Genomic DNA, 20,215 nt, shown 5'->3' on the forward strand with positions numbered 1-20,215 from the left:
GTTATTTCACTGTGATATAACAAAGGCTATTTCACTGTACATAACAAAGACTATATCATTTTGGCTATTTCACATGTGATATAACAAAGGCTATTTCACTCTGCTATAATAAGCTAACCCTCAAGAGTTGTATTTTGACACCTAGACTCAATTCAGGACAAATACAGTTATATAAACGAGATTGGTTAAACATGCTAATTACAAGAAGGAACTTACCATTGATTTCACATCTGATCTTTGTGTAAGTTTTCGTATGTTGGACTAATTGCTTGAACATTCCCTTGTAAACTGGAGGCATAGGGTAGTCGAGATATTTTCCGGTACATTCGGTGAAATTGTGGAACAGCTTGCAAAGTCCACTGTTATCGAAGTTAAGGTGTGAATGTAGCCACTCACCACCTCCTGTCATCAAATTCATAAGACAGGGATCTACAGTGATATTTACCAGGCTTCTCCAAAAGCTCATATTACCATTGACAGCATCCCAAATATTGCAGCTTAGGTTCATACTGCCTGTGACAATCAGTAAACCTTGCAAAGAGTTCTGTCTGTAGCTCTCATCACAACCAGAAAGTAATTTGTCCACACACATCATTATTTTTTCCTTGTCCCTGCAAAATTAATTTAACAAATCATATATGGAAAAAAAAAACGCCAAACTTATAAGGTAATATATTTTTGCTTTGGTAACTAATTCATCCATTCAAAGACAATTTAAAAAGTGAGCTCTCTAAAAATCTGCAAATTTTAATTAAGTAGATTAATTTGTTTTTGTTTTTCTTACTGATATTGTTCTGACTTTAAATATAAATTAATTGTTTGATATGAGCTTTAATCAGAGATGCGACTTAATGATAGACCAAAAACTTATTTCAAGTTCCCAAACTCTGATTACCAAAAATTAACTAAAGGCCATAACTCTTGGCAATAGAGAAATAAATACAAATACTCCATACCCACAAACACAATTCCACCATTCCAATAGGTGAGCTGAAAAATCTCTATTACTGTCAAATTACAATTTCTCGAAATGTCAAGAAAACTTCAGAAATTTTCTCCTTACATGCAGATGTCCTCGGGACTGGAATCCATCATTTCAGGGAAACACATACTCCAATCACTGGAGCATGTAGGCTGGTTCATACAAGATTCTCCCATCTCCATTGCATCTTGGAACCACTGAGACATATGGCCACTCTCTTTACAATTCTTGCCATATGTGGCCATCATCAGAGTCCACGTCTGGTTGGCCATGGTCATTTTGGACTCGTCACACAACAAACTTTGCATATGTGTGTACATAGATATATCCTCAAAAGCCCTGGAGGTCAGACATCAAAATTTTTTTTAAATCAGGTACTGGAATATTTAACTCATTAATGCCATAAATACTGCAAAAGTACTTGATTTAGTGGTAATCTTATTTTAGCACCTTATGCACCGTTTTCATTGTGATAAATAATGACTGTGCTAATTACACTATCTTTATACCATTTCCATAGCAAAATGATGTGGGTGCACCAATTTATCATTGCCCTTTCAAATTCTGTTAATATGCTAGAATTTGAATGCAACATAATCAAATATGTTAAGAGTTGTTCTTGTGCATTTTAAGAAGAACATTTTAGTACATGACATTTATTTTTAGATTTGTGTGAATCTAATGTTACATTATGTCAGCTACAACAGGATATGCATAGTACTTACTTGCATATGGCAGTACTATTTTTGCCTTCATAGGTAACAAGTTTTTCAAAGTGATCGAATGCTTCCCATACTGCCGTTTCATTACAGGTAGCATGTGTTACAATGTCACGCCAAGCTGTCATGTTGCATTTGATGGCAGTAGCCAATGGGCAGGAGTTTCCGAGCATGGACATCACAGGTTTCATTGATTCTATAACTTTCATGGTGACATTCTCGGCACAGCTCTCCAAAGACCTCTGTACACACTGCATTATCTTGTAAGAATTCCTACAAAAGCACATCACAATTAATTTCTATGCAACAATAAATGACATTGTTAAATTTGTTTTCTTTAGATAAAATAAAACTATTTATAAATTCAAAAACAGACCTCAGACTGTGAAACAAATAGTATCCACATCATCCAGTTAGTAGATGATGTCGAGTCAGATTATCCTATCTATCTGGTAATAAGCCCACCAATGTCTGATGTAGTTCAGTGGTAGTTCTAACAATGGTATATTTCACTGTCCTGCAATCAGCCAATTCCACACATCCCTTTCCTTCCAAGTATGTGAGTAGGTATATATAGGGCTTATCAAAGGATAAGTATAATATATTACATATAAGAGAACTCTCAATTTTTTTCGACTCCCGAGTTCCATTAGATAAATCTGTGCACTATATCAACGTTAGAATTCTATATAGATGTAGGTTATCTCATAGCATGATGCCATTTACCTTTGGTAACAAGATACAGAAACAAAAAACCCAAGTACAAAAAGTTTTGAAACATTTCGCACTTCCTCATCAGTGTATAAGTATGGTCAATAGTTAAAGCACCACATGGAGAACTTACTTGCAAACATGTCGCTCGCTGCCTGCTGGTGCATAGAAGATCATCTCACCAAGGCCATTTATACAGTATTCAGCCACATCTGGTACACAAAGCCCATCATTCTCCAGGAGGGTCTCAATCATAGACTTTTCACAAGATTCTTCATACAGGTATTTGATGAGCATGTCCATTTCCATGAAGGTATCCTTTCGTTCTTGAGAGCAATCAGTCAGTGCATCCATCACACAATGCTTCATATCCCAGTATTGACTGTTATCAACAGAAAACAAATAACAGTCTTTAACGTTTGCGTTAATCAATAAATATTGATTACACCATTGATTATTTTCCAGGATATAAGCCTTCATTTTCTAAAACAAATCTTATACTCTCTTGTTCTACTAGAAAATATCTGTAAGATAAATGTTCTTGCTCCCATGCAAATTGTTAAGAACATTTTTTAGACAAAAAAAAACAAACAAAAAAATAGAAATGGGGACTTTGAATTTGAAACCTTGATATATGAACTCATTTCTGTTGAAAGTTTGACAGTCGTATTAAAATCAGAGACCAATATGCCTGATCTACATGCATGTTATAGGTAATTTATCAAAGTGGTTGGCTTACCTACAAACTCTACCTCTCTGGTCCAATGGTAGCATACTCACGCTACCAAGTCCAGACCAATATGTTGCTACACAAGCTGAAGCCTTGTCTGACCGACAGCCAGCAGGTTCTGCAGAAAAAATTACATTTTTACGACAACTATCGAACACAAATCGGGAAAATGTATAATTCAGGAAAATATATTATAATTCATATATAAATAAGCTTCAGATCATTTTTTAATAGCAATGTTGTCAATTTTTATTCAAGTATATTTTCAATTTTCAGGTAGAATACTTTTTGTGGTAAAATCTTTTTGGTGGTAGTTTATTCACAATTTGTTTCATTTATTAAAAACTAACACTGGTAAATGATTTTGAAACCTACCTGCCACTGTTGGTGGTGTTGGGGTTACACCTGAAATGAGAGCAACATGATAAATGAAAGAAGAAAATCAAGTTCATAATTATGTGTTCTTAAACAATTTACAATTGATGAAAATAACAGGCAATACAGCACGATCTGATCCAATATTTACTAAATGGGATGTGCGATGGAAACAGAATATTTGCACAAGTCAAACTGACATTGTCATTAAGAACTCCAGTCCATATATCATATATATCCTTAAATGGGCCGCTGTCCTAGTGTAAAAGTTTTAGTACCATATATATCCTTAAATAGGCCCTGTCCTAGTGTAAAAGTTTTAGTACCATACTACCATATATCCTTAAATAGGTCCCTGTCCTAATGTAAAAGTTTTAGTACCATATATATCCTCAAATAGGCCCCTGTCCTAATGTTGTAAAAGTTTTAGTACCATATATATCCTTAAATAGGCCCCTGTCCTAATGTAAAAGTTTCAGTACCATATATATCCTTAAATAGGCCCCTGTCCTCGTGTAAAAGTTTTAGTACCATATATATCCTTAAATAGGCCCCTGTCTTAGTGTAAAAGTTTCAGTACCATACTACCATATATATCCTCAAATAAATCCTCTCCTAGCTTAAAAGTTTAGCACAGTACTTTATCACAGAAGAGCCCTCCCTTTGTGTCAAAGTTTTAGTATCAAAGTTTGGGGAGGACTTGTTTTTCAACCACTTAGCTTACTATTTTATAACTGATGAAGAAGGGGGCTTATTTGTAGACAAATATGGCTATGTATATCAAAGAGCATATCACCCTATCAAATTTGAGGATTTTATGATACAGAAGTAACAGCTGTAAAATATTCATCACAACAAAAAATAGCTTCTATGTTAAATGAAATACATCATTAAGTGTACCCGCATGTGACACATAATGTATATATATTTTTATCCTGCAACTGCCACCGCATTGTCGGAATACACCCACCGTATATATTTTTGCTGTATGCGGCAGTGACGGAAAACAGCTGTATTTTGGAATCTTAGCACGTGCGTCAGTTCGACTGACCTACTTCAAAGTGAAACTACGTTTAAAAGACAAACATATTTCTGTGATATTTGACACCGTTTCACTTCAAAATGATTATTTTTGATGATTATTTTCATGACTGTTTCAGGATAAATAGAATACATAGTCAGTGTCTTAAAATATAACAGCTTATATTTTAAGACACTGACCATGTATTCTCTATATATATATCTTTTACCTGTGGGCATAACGCAGGTCTTTCCACAGTTATTTTTGCAGCATTTCATTTGGCCAGCACAATCACCATCTGATTCACAGCCTTGTAAACATATGCTTAAATCTCCCTCAACCTTAGGACATTCACCTTCTCTCTCTACAACAGAAAAAATAATTGAAGGATTATTCAAATCAATATTAAATGTGATAATCATCAATTTTCTGACCTTGACGCAACACAATATAATTTCTATTGGAATAGTATAGAGATTAAGTTTGACCAATAAGGCATGTTTTTAAACAAACATATTATGCACAGTACATGTTTCATCAAATTGGAAAGTTTTTAAAAAGTGATTTGCTATTTTCAGTATTATCAATACACTATCAATTCAATTGAAAATGATTAAAAAAAGTTTGAATCAAATGAAATAATTCAGGGTCGATATACATTCCAAAGAAGTTTGAAAATATTCTCACCTTTTACATCATAGCAATATTCCGTTAATTTTCCATAAGTTCTTCCATTTGATTCCAAAACATATGAAACATAAGCTGGAATCTCATAATAGAATGAAGAATAGCACATTTCAGCTTGTTTGGAAAGGTCACAGAAGCTGTATCTTAGGTCCTGTGTAGAATTCAATATAACTTGAAGCTTCTCTACATAATCATAATTGCACGATGCCATCTTCTCCAGTCCATCCTTCTTAGAGAAGATTCCCCAGTCCAGGGCGACAAGGGTGTTACAAGGCTGTACCCACTGGAAGAATTTGTTGGCGTAGAACTGTAACGGTATAGACTGTATACTGGAACACCCACCCGCATGCTTCTTCACACATGCCGCAATCATGGAGATATTCCTGCAAGAAGTATACAAGGTTACAAGTACAGTTGGACCTGTCTTAAGAGACACTTTATGGGACAAAGCAAAAAGTATTGATATAGAGGTGACTTATTACAGAAGTTGTCATGTCGGGTCGGGGAGAGGGGGGTTTAATTGGGATTACAAGTACAGTAGGACCCGTCTAATGGGATACTTTATGAGACTAAGCAAAAAGTAATCAATAGTGAGACATCATACAAGGATATGGTCTCAATAGTGGGACATCATACAAGGATATGGTCTCAATAGTGGGACATCATATAGTTTATAAGGTCTCGATAGTGGGACATTTATAAGGTATCAAGAGTGGGACATCATACATGTTATAAGGTCTCGATAGTGGGACATCATACATCTATAAGGTCTTGATAATGGGACATCTAGAAGGTGGTTTCAATAGTGCAATCATTCCGAGTTTAATTGTATGTGTGAGACATACCCTATAACATGGAATATTAAATCAGGGTCAGGTAATCATAAATAAAGTTATAGCTCAATCCTATATGTGTTTATATTGAGATAATCAGACTGATAATTAACGAATAACAAGACAGTACATCACCATGCGACATCAACTTACGAGCAAACATTTCCTCGGTTGGCAGCGGTCACTTCAGGGAAGCAGGACGAAATGGCATCAGCTACCTTACATGATTCCACAGCAGGCATCTTACACTCGGCAAAGAAACTTTTGTACATTTCATCCATTGGACATTTATCACCGACGAGGTTTACGGCGTCAGCAATGATCTGATGACCAAGTTTAACAGACTGACAGGTTGACATCTTCTGGGTAACACAGCACATCAGCCTCTGTACCGACCTAGAACAGAGAAAGTGACAGAATTAACTCTAAAACAGAAATACAAACCTAAGACATAGGTACGTTACTAAACAATGGTATACAACAATATATCCAGGTACAGGTACATATTAAGTGAAAACACAGGGTACACAGCTAAAGCCTTAAAAGACAGTAACAAATGTACCTTTTGTTTTATGAAAACGTTTTTTGATAAATTTGAAATTCCAATGTTCTCACTGTACAAAACAGGTGAAGAAAAGTTTAAAAGTATAACCTATAATTATACAAGACATTTTAGCAGTTAAAACATCTTACATGCATGCACCATCCCAGCCATAGAAGACCGCCTCCCCAATCCTTGCGACAAGGTTTGCCTCTTTGAGACATTCCACTGCGGCCAGATGATCACACTGTCCGACAACGCCAGTGGGTTGCCTTTCTTCCTCACTACGGCACATATCCCCAATTATCTTGTTTGGCAAATAAAATGCCTGAATCACTTCATCATATTGGTTAGCAGAGAGAGTAAAGGCCATCTGTGATATCCCGTATTCAATGGCCAGGGCTTGTCTACAATGAACGATAAAATTTGTACACAATTAACAAGTTTTTCAAAAAAGATAACATTTAGAAACTTCTTACTTGTTCCAAATTTAGAATTTTGAGATATTGTCGATGCACATGTATATACAGTACAAATTTTTTTTTTGATTGTTAACTTCCTCTTAAGATAAACAAGGGTAAGGGTCATTATCAATGACATTCTATCCTAAAACATTGCTAGGTTCTATGTGATTTTTGCTAAAAGCTCAGTTTTGCAGGAAAAAAAATTGATTTTTTTTAAACAAACAAGAATGTTCATGACACACAAATTTGTACCAGATAGTCTTAACACAAGTTTTTAACATTGCGATAGTTTTTAAATGTAATTTTTTAACCTTAAAACTTCAAACTACACAAATTACAATTGTGATAAGAAAGATACATAATTATATTTCCTTACGGACAGATCTGTTCTTTGGTAGATAAAGGATTGGTGATCATGGCAGCTAGGGCCATGAGACCCTGGGTATCGGGTATCCTCAAGGCACCAAGGACTGTCTCCTGACTGTGCTCACATAATTTCATAGCAATAGACTCCATCTCCCTCAGATGCATGGACATAAATGGGTCTGTTGATCTGTCACAATGTCTGAAGTGATTCTTCGCGCAGGCCAAGCTCATGTGTAGGCCACTACAATATCAACACATCACACATATTATGAGAATTTTCCGTTACTCGGAGAATATTTTTTTTTAACTATTGGAATTTACAGTTTTTCTCTACTTCATTTATTTGAGCATTTATCGAGTGGCCCCGGGTGGAATCTCTAATGGAGGGATTTAAAAAATCCTGACCTCTGTTAATTCGATACTGACCTGCACATTAATGAAGATTCCATAAAACGATCAGCAGCTACTGTTATAAGGTAAGTAGCCTCCCTAGCACAAACTTTGGCCAGCTCCATGTTACAACTGTCGTAAGTACACATTCGCTTTGACATCACCGAAATATTGTCCATTGCCATTTTTATCATTTCACGTTGGGGCTCATGACAATCACTTCTGACAGCAGTCATCAGGCAAGTTACTGTTGAAGGAGCTTGACTGAATCAAAGAAAAAAATAATTATAAAGGAAAAGGAAATAGGGTTCTTGTTTGGTTATGTCATGAAATATACTACACATCTTAATAATGTAATTAAAAATTCAGAAATTTAAACACGAATCAGTAATGCCATCAAATAAATATATAAAATAATGATTTTCACATGATATCTTAAACAACACATGCAAGCAAAGTCACCAATCCATATAAATTTTAGTCTTTTCACATGCAATAGGAAATGGACAGTTTACCTTGCATGCCTTTAAAAGAAAAGGCCTAAACATCCTGAAGATCATTCACATTTAAACATCGGCTTAAATGCAATGTGTTTAGTGTTTTTTACAAATTGCTCCACATTAAGATGGAAACATGCACCCTGTAACTCATTCAATTCAAAGTTGTTATGAATTTTACTTAAAACTGTAACAAAACTTTACATAAGATATACTATTCAGTCATTTCAGATTTCAAATTGGAGTTCAACCCAAATGTCTTCCAGATACACCTCTGGAATTGAGACCAATCCAGGAATTCAGATTTGTTGTAGTGCTAAGTCCAAGAAAATGAATATGAAACTGGCGAGTCAGAGATACCAACACAATGTGTGACTAAGTGGAAGTAAGGGAAAGTACAATATGTGTCTGAGGAGACATACCCACAGGATCCTGTGAGGGTTCCACCCAAAGTTATTTTCATGAAGTCCTGCATACACTGTCCAGCTAGGGATACACACATCTTCGGGGCTGTCAGAAACACATTACAACAATGGATAATTAAATACATTGATAATTTGACTAACAAAATGCTGAGGTATCAATTATACTTTCATAAAATTTTCATCTAAGGGAATTTTGTTACACAACCGATGAATGTTTACACGTGACATTTCGATGACTAGTGCGGTATGTACACCGTCATCAGACAATCCGTGTACATCCAGTACTAGTTACATAAACGTCGTGTATAAACATTAACTGGTTATGTAACAAAAATCCTTCCATAAACCATACTTTCAAAGCTAAAGAAAATGTTTAGAAAAATTCCATAAAATATTTCTTTTTTAAACATGACATAATAATAATGTTTTAATGTTTTTTGATTGAAAGAGAGAGGGTGTAAATAAGTTCGGGGCTGGGCAGGAAGAGGGAGTAGGACAGACAGGAAGTAACACAAATCAGATCATTAATTGATTGTACAGGTACAATCAAATGGTAAAATTTTATCCCCACGTTAGAAATAAATGTTGTTTTAGGCAGTGAGGAACACACAAAAATTAACCAATAATCCAATGAATCAGATTAAATTAAGAGTCATGAAAAGGTCAAAATAAAATATCTTACAGTCAGTGCGCTCCGGTACCATTCCATGACCACCTGCAACAATCAAATAAAAAAAATTAACGAATGCAGACAGTTGGTTTTACTCCAAGGTAACACCATTGTTCATGAATCCAATTTATTTTCACATTTTTTTCGGGTGAATCTATGTCATAAGTATCCTTAACAATCCTCATCCAGGATTCATTTACAAAAGAAAAATGAATTTATAAATAGTAATTCCTATTCACTTGAAACTCATCATCTCAAGGTCTATGGGGTTATGAAAAAGACTGGAGACATCTCTAGTATTGGAGGGTTTTTTTATGTATGTATTCTGTCAGAACTGAAATTTTACTTTGAGTTATGCAGGGTCTTCAAATTATCAGAGTTTTATTAAAATGAAGCTTGACAGTATATTGCCTGGATTTATATTAACTGACCAATCATTGCTTCATCTTGAATGTCAAATGCGAATGAAATTGGAAAATATTTGTGCTTAATACTGTAAATCTCATTTTTTCTTTGGGATTTATTTCACATTAATACACCAGGTGATTCGATCACAAATTCAAATCTTTTGTGATAATTTGCACAAAAATAAAATTTTGGATGGCACCAAGCTATCGGTTAGAAATTTAAAAGTCTTGTAGAGCCTATGACTCTTAATAGCTGATAACTGGTGAAATTGCAAAATTATGTATTTACAAATGTCTGAATAGGTAAGTTAACAATATGAAGAATTCACAAAATCTGACACATAATTTTTCATGAACAGATTTGTGTGATCAAGAAGTATGATGACACTAATTATAAGCTGTGTAGATCAACCAAATTCTTACCTGCATCACAGACAGAGGAGACTAATGACTTGATCATATCGCCATGGAAACTGAGGACTTGTTTGTGCATGTCATCACATCCCATCATGTTTTTCTGGACACACTCGCCCAACCTAACAGCCTCTCTGTCACAGAAATCATTAACATAGCAGTGCAATTATGGTCATGATAATTATATCAATTCAATTCTAATCAATGCTTGTATCGATTCACCTGCTTTCTATGTTTTTGTATCTCATTTTTTATATTGCTTTATTTTATTTTATAATGTTTATATTTTATATTGCTTTATTTTATTTTATATCAAATAATTTTACCAAAGCTAGTTTAGTTTTTTGTTTTTAAGGTCTATTCCATAATTATCTGTGGGGAGGGGGGGGGGGGGGGTTAAAGCCCAATTTTTCCAGTATTCTTTGCTATACATATTTTAATATTTGATGGGTGGTTGGGTTTTTGAAAAAATTATTCTCATGGATGGAGGAACCAATGACTGGCCAAATACTGGGTGAGTTTGATCATCAACTATTTACTATTATAGTCAGTCCTTTACATCTAATGTGATTACATTTTCGGATAAACAACCAATCAGTACCGTGCTTCAAAATGGTGATGCATGCACAAGTGATGCCTAGTTTCTATGGTCGGACCAAAGTAAATCGGTGGTGGAGCAAAAGTCGGGCCAAAGTGAATCAGTTGTGGAGCAATAGTCGGGCCAAAGTGAATCGGTTGTGGAGCAATAGTTGACTAGGCAAGCGCAAGTGTAACTATTTGTTTCTCTACGCATTGCATGTCCCCAAAATGAGTTCTTTCGGATGCTACTTAGACCTAAAGTTCTATAGTTTCTGATTAAACACGCTTACAGTAGCACTGACAATTTGATTCAAAGCATAAGCTTCAGGGTATTGTCTAATACACGGTGGGGCAGTGTATGTAGTTAAATACCTGCAGACGTGCATGCGGTCTCCTCTGCCCTCTACAACACTCCAAGTTTTCTCAGCTAACTCCATCAGACAATGCTTACTCCTGTCAAAGTGACATTCCCCTGTAAAACAAAAATTATCATCTAAAACCAAAAATCTAATTTCGATATCTTTCATGGAAACCTTTCATTTATACTTTAAAAGACATCATTATACATCTGTATACCAGTCCTATAGTTCAGATATTTGATCAAATTTTCAAAACTTTCATTTTACGGTTTTAGTACATTTTTCATCCTGGATCCATTTTCAAAAGATCCTAATGCACTTAAATTTTGGAAACATTAATTCTATAAGCTGCAAGTACTACATTACACACATACAATGTGTAGGTTGTCATTATGGAGATACGCCACTGATACATCAACAAGAGCAGAGTCTGTGCATGTACTTTAAAACCAGCAATGAATTGAAGATCTTCTTTTCAAGTAATAATTTATTTTTTGCTTATCTTAAAATGGTCATATTATGCTTGCATGGACTGCATACATATAATTTTAAATGGTATACATACTATCAATTTGTGATATCAGCATATTCAGTTCTGTAGTTACAATGACCTTTATAATACGTACCCTCAGCTTCGCAGGAATCCTTCCTCTCAACGTACAGTCTGGGATTCTCACATTTCTTCATGACCACAGCAGCTAACGAGGCGTAAGTGTATTCCACACTAAGTCGGGCATCATCATAACATCCATTGGTGTTTTGTGTGACACACATCTCCACGGGCTTCAGTGCTCTGTCAAGGTCAAACCAAGGTCATTAATAAAACTCAAACCTGGAGTGAATGCTCTATTCTATTAAATAAGTAGCGAGATAAACTGTGCCCCATATAATTTCTTTTTTTTGCAAATCTAATTTGCTTCTTTCGAGGCTGCAGTATGAGGATAATAGACAAACCCAAGTGTTATGTAGAAAATCATACTTACGCACAGAGAGCATTGGTCTTCTGGCCATCGCCAAAGGCAAGCAATGCACTGGAAAGGTCTACAATACACTTAACAGCTGCATAAGGATTACACCGCCGTGGCATCTCCATGGAGCAAACGCCAAGGTTGGTGGAGATGCTGGAGGACCAGTCAATGATGCGCATGGCTCGGGCCTTGACAAGGGCTGGACAAGAGGCGGTGCTGTTGTGGATACACATGAGCTGATCGGTGACGAAAGATCTGCAAAGATATAACAGTAATGGATGTTGAAAAAGTAGCACATCACTATACACATACTGCAACACAGCCATTGTAACGCGCTGAAAGAATGCAATGAGTTGAATACCTAGCACTTCCCCTTAACACTTGGTAACAACCAACATGTTACACAATTTAATTCAATCTTAAATCGATAATTCTTGACATTCCAATTAAAATCTTAAAACATTATAGCTTCTCCTTTGGGAAAAATAATATGCTGGAATATACATCATTATGTTTGTCTGTTTGCTTGCTTGGTTTGTTGTCCCATGAACAGCCAGGGTCATTATGAGGTAGGTTCTCCTTGTAGTAGTTGGTGACTACCTGACTGAACAAAATATTGGAGGCCCATTGCATGCCATCCAGAGCAATTAGGGTAAGGTGTCTTGCCCAAGGACACAACCATGACAGCACAAATAAACACAGATAAGGAGAATCGAACCATGCACCATGGATCTTCACCTGAGGTTTATGTGGCAGCTCTCACCAACTCAGTTATCACGGCCCCTTTATGAGGAAACAATAGGAGCATATTTGATATAATGACATACCCGCAGAAATATTCTTTATCGTGTAATGTACTCAATCCAGTGTACATAGAGGCATGAACCAAGTTTTCCAAGCAAAGTCCCGCTGCAGGAATGTCACAACCGGATACATTCCAGATAGCATCTGTGAAAAAAGGCACATAAGTCGACATCACAGATTGAACAATTGGGTGATTGGATAGTTAAAATGGAAAACACCATTGCCCTTCACCAAAATGTGGGCTCATCTGTTCAATGGCATGTTTTTAAAAAAGTACTTAAGGTTCTTCCCGTAATACAATCTTCTGAATGTCTATAACAGTGATAGACAGTGATTAATTCAAGATTTGTTTAGGTACAGTGATAGACAGTGATTAATTCAAGATTTGTTTAGGTATCTTTCGTACAAAAATAATGTTTGAATAATAAAAGTTTATCTAACAGCAAAGGTATAACTAATCTAAATTAAATACAACATAGAATCAACTTCACAATTACCATTTTTTTAAATCATATTTTGCATTTTTTTTGTTTGAAAGATTGAAATATCAGTAAAAATATATTAAATTTATGAAGTGGTACCAATGTATGTGTATTTATGTTCCAGTCTTGTGACAATTATGTTTTAATTTAAAGGTTAAAACAAAACTGCATGTATACTCATTTGATGTTATGTGATATTTTGTTTTTGCAGTATATTATCCCCAACATGAGGAAATTGAGATGTCATAATGGTGTGCTATACATTAATTTCTAAAATTATTCTGTCAATTATGATTAAATAATATTCTTACCCCAGTCATCAACCTTTTCTTCTTTTCCATAGAGCAGCTCAACATTTTCTGTAACTAAACCATTTATACACATGTTCAATAGCAAACAACATACACTTGACAACATGGAAGTAATCTAAAATAACAAAACATTATAATTTAATAAATCAACCTTGTCTATATATTATTTAAAGGCGCATTTATATTTAATTCATGACAATGTAAATAATATTGTCATAAAAGATGTTTATTGAACAAGTTGCCTACTTAGAAACTTGATGTTACTTTATCCAGCAATATTACATTATTTTTTGGTATTTTCCAACAGGCAAATAATTTGTTTTTGCATTTGTGTGATGTTTCATGAATAAATAAATGTGACTTAGACGAAAATGTTTAAAAAGTTAGTTTAAAAGTGATTTTGACTATTTTCAGTGACAAAGCTTTACCTCATGCAATTGGCGCATAATAGGCAAGTTTGCATATTATGAGCAAGTTGGTGGTTTTTCCCCAACTTGATGATTGACAGGTTTTTGATGCATTAAAATAAGACAGTGGCCTTTAAGACAAGTTTTAAATAAAGCAGATGCAACATCTACTGTGTGGCCATCTGACAAAAGTAAATGCAAGGAAACTTCCAAGTCAAAAACAACAGTTGACTTTTTGGAAAACATTGTGCACATTTTGCTATAATAATGATGAAATCTAAAAATTTTAAATATTTTAAATACTAACTCTCTACAAAAACACTTTTCACATACCAAGAACAAGACACCTCATCTTCAGTTGTTCGGCGATGGACGTGGCAAGCTTTGACATATAGGAGCTTAACATGACTGGCATCTGGTCAATATTTTCTAGCAAACAGTCGTGAATGGCATGCCAGGCACTGCAAAGGTTCATTTCCGTGGCATCAGGGTTATATAGGTATTGTGTCTGAATGTCCATTCCTCGCAGGCACGTTCCGTTCCTGGTATAGGTGGGGGCAACAACACCAGGGGGCATTGTAGGTACTATGTCACATGACTGGCCGGTCAATAGCTCAAGCATATCTCTTGCGACTGCCACATCATTCTGATACTCGTACACGAGATTGGTATCACAGCCTCTTAAATGTAGGCTGATACAGGCCTTTATAGTAGCTGCATTCCTGGAAATAATATCAACAAATCTCATTTTTCTGAATGTTTACCTTTTTTTTCAATTAACATACTGGTTTAACAATACATGTCCCCTACCAACCCCCACTACAAATAATAAGAGATACCATGACCCAAAATCCAAATATTTCTTTGTTTTATTCACACTACCTACAGGAGTAAGAAATGTTTGTTTTGTTAAAAGGGACTTTATCTACACGAAGCTATGTAGTATAGACCAGAGATCGGTGGTACAGTTTTGTAAGACAATGTGTACTGTAAGGAGACTATTAAAACAATCCGGATTCTAATCCCCTAAACTCAGTGTGCTATAATTCTAATAGTATTAAGACATTTTTCTATCTCAAAATATATTTTCAAGGAACAGGTCTGAAGTTAAAAATAAAAAATGACAAATACTACTTCACAGTTGAATTAAGAAGTGAAAAATCATAGCAGGTGTCATATTCAATGTTTGACGAAAATCATAAAAACTGACTTTTTTTAAAGGCAATTCTCTTTACCTAAAATACAGACATCTTGAAATCAAAATTGTTTCATGATCACTAGTCAAACTACTCTCCACAGAAATACTGAATGCATTTTATCAGACATGGCTACATACCCACATACATCCTCTGCTGTTGTGGAACCTACAAAACATCCCAGGTAGTTTGTGTTGCATACCACTTGACTACTAGCATAGGTTAAATTACATGGGTTCGAAGTTTCATCAAATGTCATGTTGGCGCATACAGGCATCACAGAAGTAGCAGCTGCCTGAACAGACGTATTCAGCTGCAATTGCTGAGCATCGGTACAGCCGTATCCGTTAGCCATTGCACACACCATTGCTTTATGACCAGCACTGGAATAAAACCACAAAAAAAAACATATAATTCAGTCCTATAATAAAAAGATTTTCACAGTTTTTTCACTTTAACATGTACTATGTGTTTACATATAAAACCTTTTGAAAAAAAACTTAATAAAATAAACAACTAAAATAAACAACTCCGGCTACTAATGCAACAGTATCAAAGAACTCTTAATGAACTAGAACTGCTCAAAGACTGACTCACCAATTCTTAATTTTATCAAGATTCAAGATGAACCAAATATATATACAGGAGGAAATACAGTTTTATTTTTATCTTGTACTAATACAGAAGAATATGATTTATTTCTACCATGTACCAGTAAGGCAGGAAGTACAGAAGAACATACCATGTTAAACATTACATTTTTATGAGTGTTGTAAATATGTACAAGTGATAAGCACTATCAAATTATTGATATTTTTACAATAACTAGCTTTTAGAAACAATATGAAAAAAATCAAAAAACATACAGAATTAATTTAAAACAGCAAATATATGCATATAAAAACTATGAAGATTGATAAAAAACAGAGTCAGTATGATAAACTCAAATCACACACTTACTAGCATAACATCTCTGGAATTTTCTCCAGGACTGGTTTAGCATCATTGAATAGGTTCACACACTCCACAGCTTCTTCAAATGCACATGATGCCTGCTCTGCTACAAGCATATCTGATAGATATGCCACAGTCTTGCATGCATCAGGTGAAGCCATCTGCATGCATTTGTGTCCGATCATGGACATGATTGGTTTTGCCGCTGATAGTACCGATGACAAGTCTGTGTTACTAGTACAGTTGACCGTATGCTGCATCATACAAGTAACAGCTACCCCAGCCATCCTGCAACAAAAATAGTCATTATTATTACAGCCATCCTGTAACCCACCACAGAGAAAACTCATGTGGTGAGGCAGATGACTCACATACATTTTTTATGCCTGATCTTGGAATCAACCCTGCTCATCTTTGTAAAAGGCTCACAACTGTGCCAACTAAAGCCTGCCTACACGTATACCCAGTAACAAATGAAGCACAGAAAATGTCAGTTTCCCGTTTACTTTCAACCTTCATTTTCTAAATTAAATGACAATTTTCAATGAAGCTGTTGGAGGGATACCCTCCAGTAAAACCTTTATACTGTTTTTTTTCAATTACCTATACCTATACCCTAATTGTTTAAGACAGATAATGGCCTGGAAAGATGTTAATAACTTTTCTGGCCTTAAAATTGCTTGTACAGCCAGTTTTTTTATCATATACAAACCAAGACACCTGATCGCAATATTGCTATAGAAACATATTCACGAATAATTTTCATTTCATAATGAAATGTACCATTGTTGTAGTTTCAAGTTGTTTAAAACCCATTTTTCACAAACTATCAGTCAGTACTCTTCAACCTCTTCAGTTTTTAATTACATACACATACGTACTCTCTTGTGCTAGAATGCTAAAAATTGATCTCCACTTATATATCTATGCTTCAGTAATTTAAATTTAATAACTCTAGAATATATAAAATAACTTACGAGCAGGTGTCCTCCATATGATAGGCTGATCTGGTCGTTAGCTCCTCTGCATACCAATCCAGACAGAATTTGGCAGTCTCAGGAGCACAGCCGTCCATCTTCATCATGTAGTATTCAGCATTTTTGTCCTTTGGACAGTAGGAGACTTGAAAGACTTTTGCTACATCCTTAGATTTTTCAAAAACAGCCTTTCTTTCTGCAGAACACCCGATTGTGTTGTTCTTGATGCAATCCACAAGTAGGTCATAACCATGACTATGATGAAGAGAAACAATAATTGATACAAACTTTAACACTTAAACTACAAATCACTAATTAACAGTTTTGTAGGTGTTTGCCGTTGAATATAAAACAATCGTATTTATCAAATTAGTCTCCTCCCGGCTTGGCCTAATTTTAAGGGTTAGTGTATTAAGTTTTGCGGAGAGCCTTTTTTGGATTAAACCATTTTCAGCTGTTTTTAAAATTGATGATTTTGCAAAAATGAAGAAGGGAATTATTTGTGGGCAGGGACATATTTTTCGAAATAAAGTTACAAAAGTTCCTAAGTTAAAACAAAATGAAATATAGTTGATTTGGCATAACCAACCCGACCCAGAAAAAATTTGCCCGCTCAAAAAAATTTATTGTGAAAAATCGATAAAAAAAATGTAACGATTTTACCGTTTTGGATATTTATGTCCGGAAGTTGCTGTGAAGGTTTGAAACTATGTCTCCCAAACCCAAATAAAGGTTGGTGTGTGTTTCTTTTGTTTAAGATCACAAAATAGGTAATGATTTCCATATTCTGGTTTGTTTTCGTATTAAAGGCTGAATATCTGTTTTCAGAACTGAATGAACTTTTTTTTAGCCCTACCTACCTACCCATATGCAAGACCCCCTGGTCGGGTTACAGCAAACCAAGATATTCTTAAGGGTGGCCTTACGAAGCTTAAATCTTTACCTGCACACAGCCATCTTGTCATCGAGAGATAAGAACTGGTACAATGTCAAGGATGTGGTGTACATTGCGAAACAGTATGAAGCCTGGTTTGCTTCACAATTTCCTGGGTTAGCTACACAGAAAGAAAATCACAAACAATTGAATGAAATTATTATCAAACTATTATGAAATTACAACCAACCTCTTAACCACAAAGCCAGTTGGGTCATAAACTTCCCTCATGACAAGAAAAAAGATATGAGATCACTATTTTTACCGAAAAATAGTGAAATTTGGGTTTTTAAGTTAAAAGTATGTCATAACATAAATTCAAAATATTCAATAACTTCTGACAATCATCAAACTCCTGTATGATCAGTTCACATAATTCTGAATCTAATAAACTCCAACAGCTGGATGATTATTTTTCAAATCTCAACAAGCTCAAATAAATGAAATTTTACTACATGTCGTCATCTATTGTGTATTTTTTTCTCTCTCTCCGTGGTTTCTCATCATTAAAATAAAACATACCCATCTGGGCTGCAGTCATATTTGCTGTGGTCATTTTCATTAAAGACTCCTCTGAAAAAGAGAGAAAATAACTTACAACAGTTTCTATGTATACCAATAATGATAAATTTACCCCAAAACCAATATATTTAATTTCTATTGTTCTACTTAACATTGATTGCTAAAATATATTTGATGCCACTTCTTGGCCTATCATCAAAATCTTTAGTATCAGACAAAAAGCTATATCGATGCCTAAATAAACTTTAAAAACATTTGCTTATCTGCCTTATCTACTCAGGTGAGGACAGCAATAATCTTTGAAAATATAACATTTACTGGTCATTATCATTGTCAATAAATCAATTTTCTGAGTGATATTAACTCTTCGTTTCCATCAATGACAGCCATCTATTGGGTTTGTTTTCCCAGTTTCAACCAGAATTTTTTTCAATTATGGGTATTCTATTGTTGTTTTGGACATTTATGTCATGCTTTTCTCACATACTTCACAAGGTCATCCCACAGTTGCTAAGGAAGATGAATAGATCTCACCCGGGGGTAAAGTCAGCCGACACGTACTATATGACACTGCTCACAATAACGTAACGTCAGCATTTTATGTTGAGTAACCATGTCGTTAATGATAACGTCATCAATTTTAACACACATTCCAAGGAGCACTATAGATGGCGCGTTAAAAAACTTTCATTAAAACTTACATTTGCTTGCAAGTATGTGAGAAAATAATGAAACATGGCTCTGTTCTGTGAACAAGAATACCTCAACCCTCCTGTAAGAGTTTGGCAAGCCTTCTGCTGAGTGGCAAAACTCTTAAACTCAGGTTGAGATAGTCCTGTCCATGGGACGGCCCTATGTGAGATTCTATTAATCCCAATAATAAAAAAAGAAATTGATCCTATCAAAAAGTCAAAATACTTTAAATACACCGTGTTAGAAACCCATGAAATGATTTATCAACATATTTTCCCCAAATTACCCTATAGTACTAACCTGAATAACCTGTGCAGAAGTATTCAAATAATTCTGACCCATAACCATGCATCTTCTGAATAGCGAAAGCAATCATAGGATGGGGCTTGACAGCGTTAATGCTTTTGTCTGCCATGTAAAGAACATGGCACAGGTCCTGCACAACATCGCTTCCATTCCTGGCGGCATACAGTAGAGCCTGAAGCATCTGAAAGCTGCCTTCAACATAGCTAGGGTCGGTGACAGGGTCATGTAAATCTCCAAAATTCGGCACTTTACAGTACGGCGAAAACTGGGCAAGGTAATGGTTAAGCAATTCCAGTAACAGTGTACTCGTTTAAGAACATTTGTCATTAAAGTTGATCCGAACGGTACAGGTGGTGTTAATGAACTGTACATGATTTCATGCTTTATGATAAAGTTTTAATGATAACTACAATATATACTCAATTACTTTATGTCCATAGATGCCATGACTTATTCCTGCCACAACACCATGAAACTATTACTTAGAATGA

The 20,215-nt window shown here is 35.1% G+C and overlaps 1 protein-coding gene across 1 annotated transcript in view; it reads right to left on the minus strand.

Annotated features, from left to right (window-relative positions):
• The window catches only part of LOC117338914, an 88,673-nt gene extending 68,673 nt beyond the window's left edge, over positions 1 to 20,000 (minus strand). The window contains exons 1-27 of the mRNA XM_033900277.1: positions 19,719 to 20,000; positions 18,726 to 18,776; positions 18,213 to 18,324; positions 17,270 to 17,524; positions 16,299 to 16,580; positions 15,479 to 15,721; positions 14,476 to 14,864; positions 13,736 to 13,789; positions 12,966 to 13,086; positions 12,154 to 12,393; positions 11,797 to 11,963; positions 11,184 to 11,283; positions 10,242 to 10,366; positions 9,424 to 9,456; positions 8,739 to 8,826; positions 7,856 to 8,083; positions 7,440 to 7,670; positions 6,752 to 7,006; positions 6,212 to 6,454; positions 5,226 to 5,608; positions 4,768 to 4,902; positions 3,518 to 3,547; positions 3,152 to 3,260; positions 2,546 to 2,794; positions 1,708 to 1,974; positions 1,064 to 1,321; positions 217 to 611 (exon numbers count right to left, since the gene is read on the minus strand). Coding sequence (XP_033756168.1) covers positions 217 to 611; positions 1,064 to 1,321; positions 1,708 to 1,974; positions 2,546 to 2,794; positions 3,152 to 3,260; positions 3,518 to 3,547; positions 4,768 to 4,902; positions 5,226 to 5,608; positions 6,212 to 6,454; positions 6,752 to 7,006; positions 7,440 to 7,670; positions 7,856 to 8,083; positions 8,739 to 8,826; positions 9,424 to 9,456; positions 10,242 to 10,366; positions 11,184 to 11,283; positions 11,797 to 11,963; positions 12,154 to 12,393; positions 12,966 to 13,086; positions 13,736 to 13,789; positions 14,476 to 14,864; positions 15,479 to 15,721; positions 16,299 to 16,580; positions 17,270 to 17,524; positions 18,213 to 18,324; positions 18,726 to 18,776; positions 19,719 to 19,905 — 5,230 coding nt within the window. The 5' untranslated portion in view covers positions 19,906 to 20,000. The remainder of the gene's footprint in view (positions 1 to 216; positions 612 to 1,063; positions 1,322 to 1,707; positions 1,975 to 2,545; positions 2,795 to 3,151; positions 3,261 to 3,517; positions 3,548 to 4,767; positions 4,903 to 5,225; positions 5,609 to 6,211; positions 6,455 to 6,751; positions 7,007 to 7,439; positions 7,671 to 7,855; positions 8,084 to 8,738; positions 8,827 to 9,423; positions 9,457 to 10,241; positions 10,367 to 11,183; positions 11,284 to 11,796; positions 11,964 to 12,153; positions 12,394 to 12,965; positions 13,087 to 13,735; positions 13,790 to 14,475; positions 14,865 to 15,478; positions 15,722 to 16,298; positions 16,581 to 17,269; positions 17,525 to 18,212; positions 18,325 to 18,725; positions 18,777 to 19,718) is intronic.
• Between the last annotated feature and the right edge of the window lie 215 nt (positions 20,001 to 20,215).

This window comes from Pecten maximus, chromosome 12 (genome assembly GCF_902652985.1).
Source record: "Pecten maximus chromosome 12, xPecMax1.1, whole genome shotgun sequence".
Lineage (NCBI taxonomy): Eukaryota > Metazoa > Mollusca > Bivalvia > Pectinida > Pectinidae > Pecten > Pecten maximus.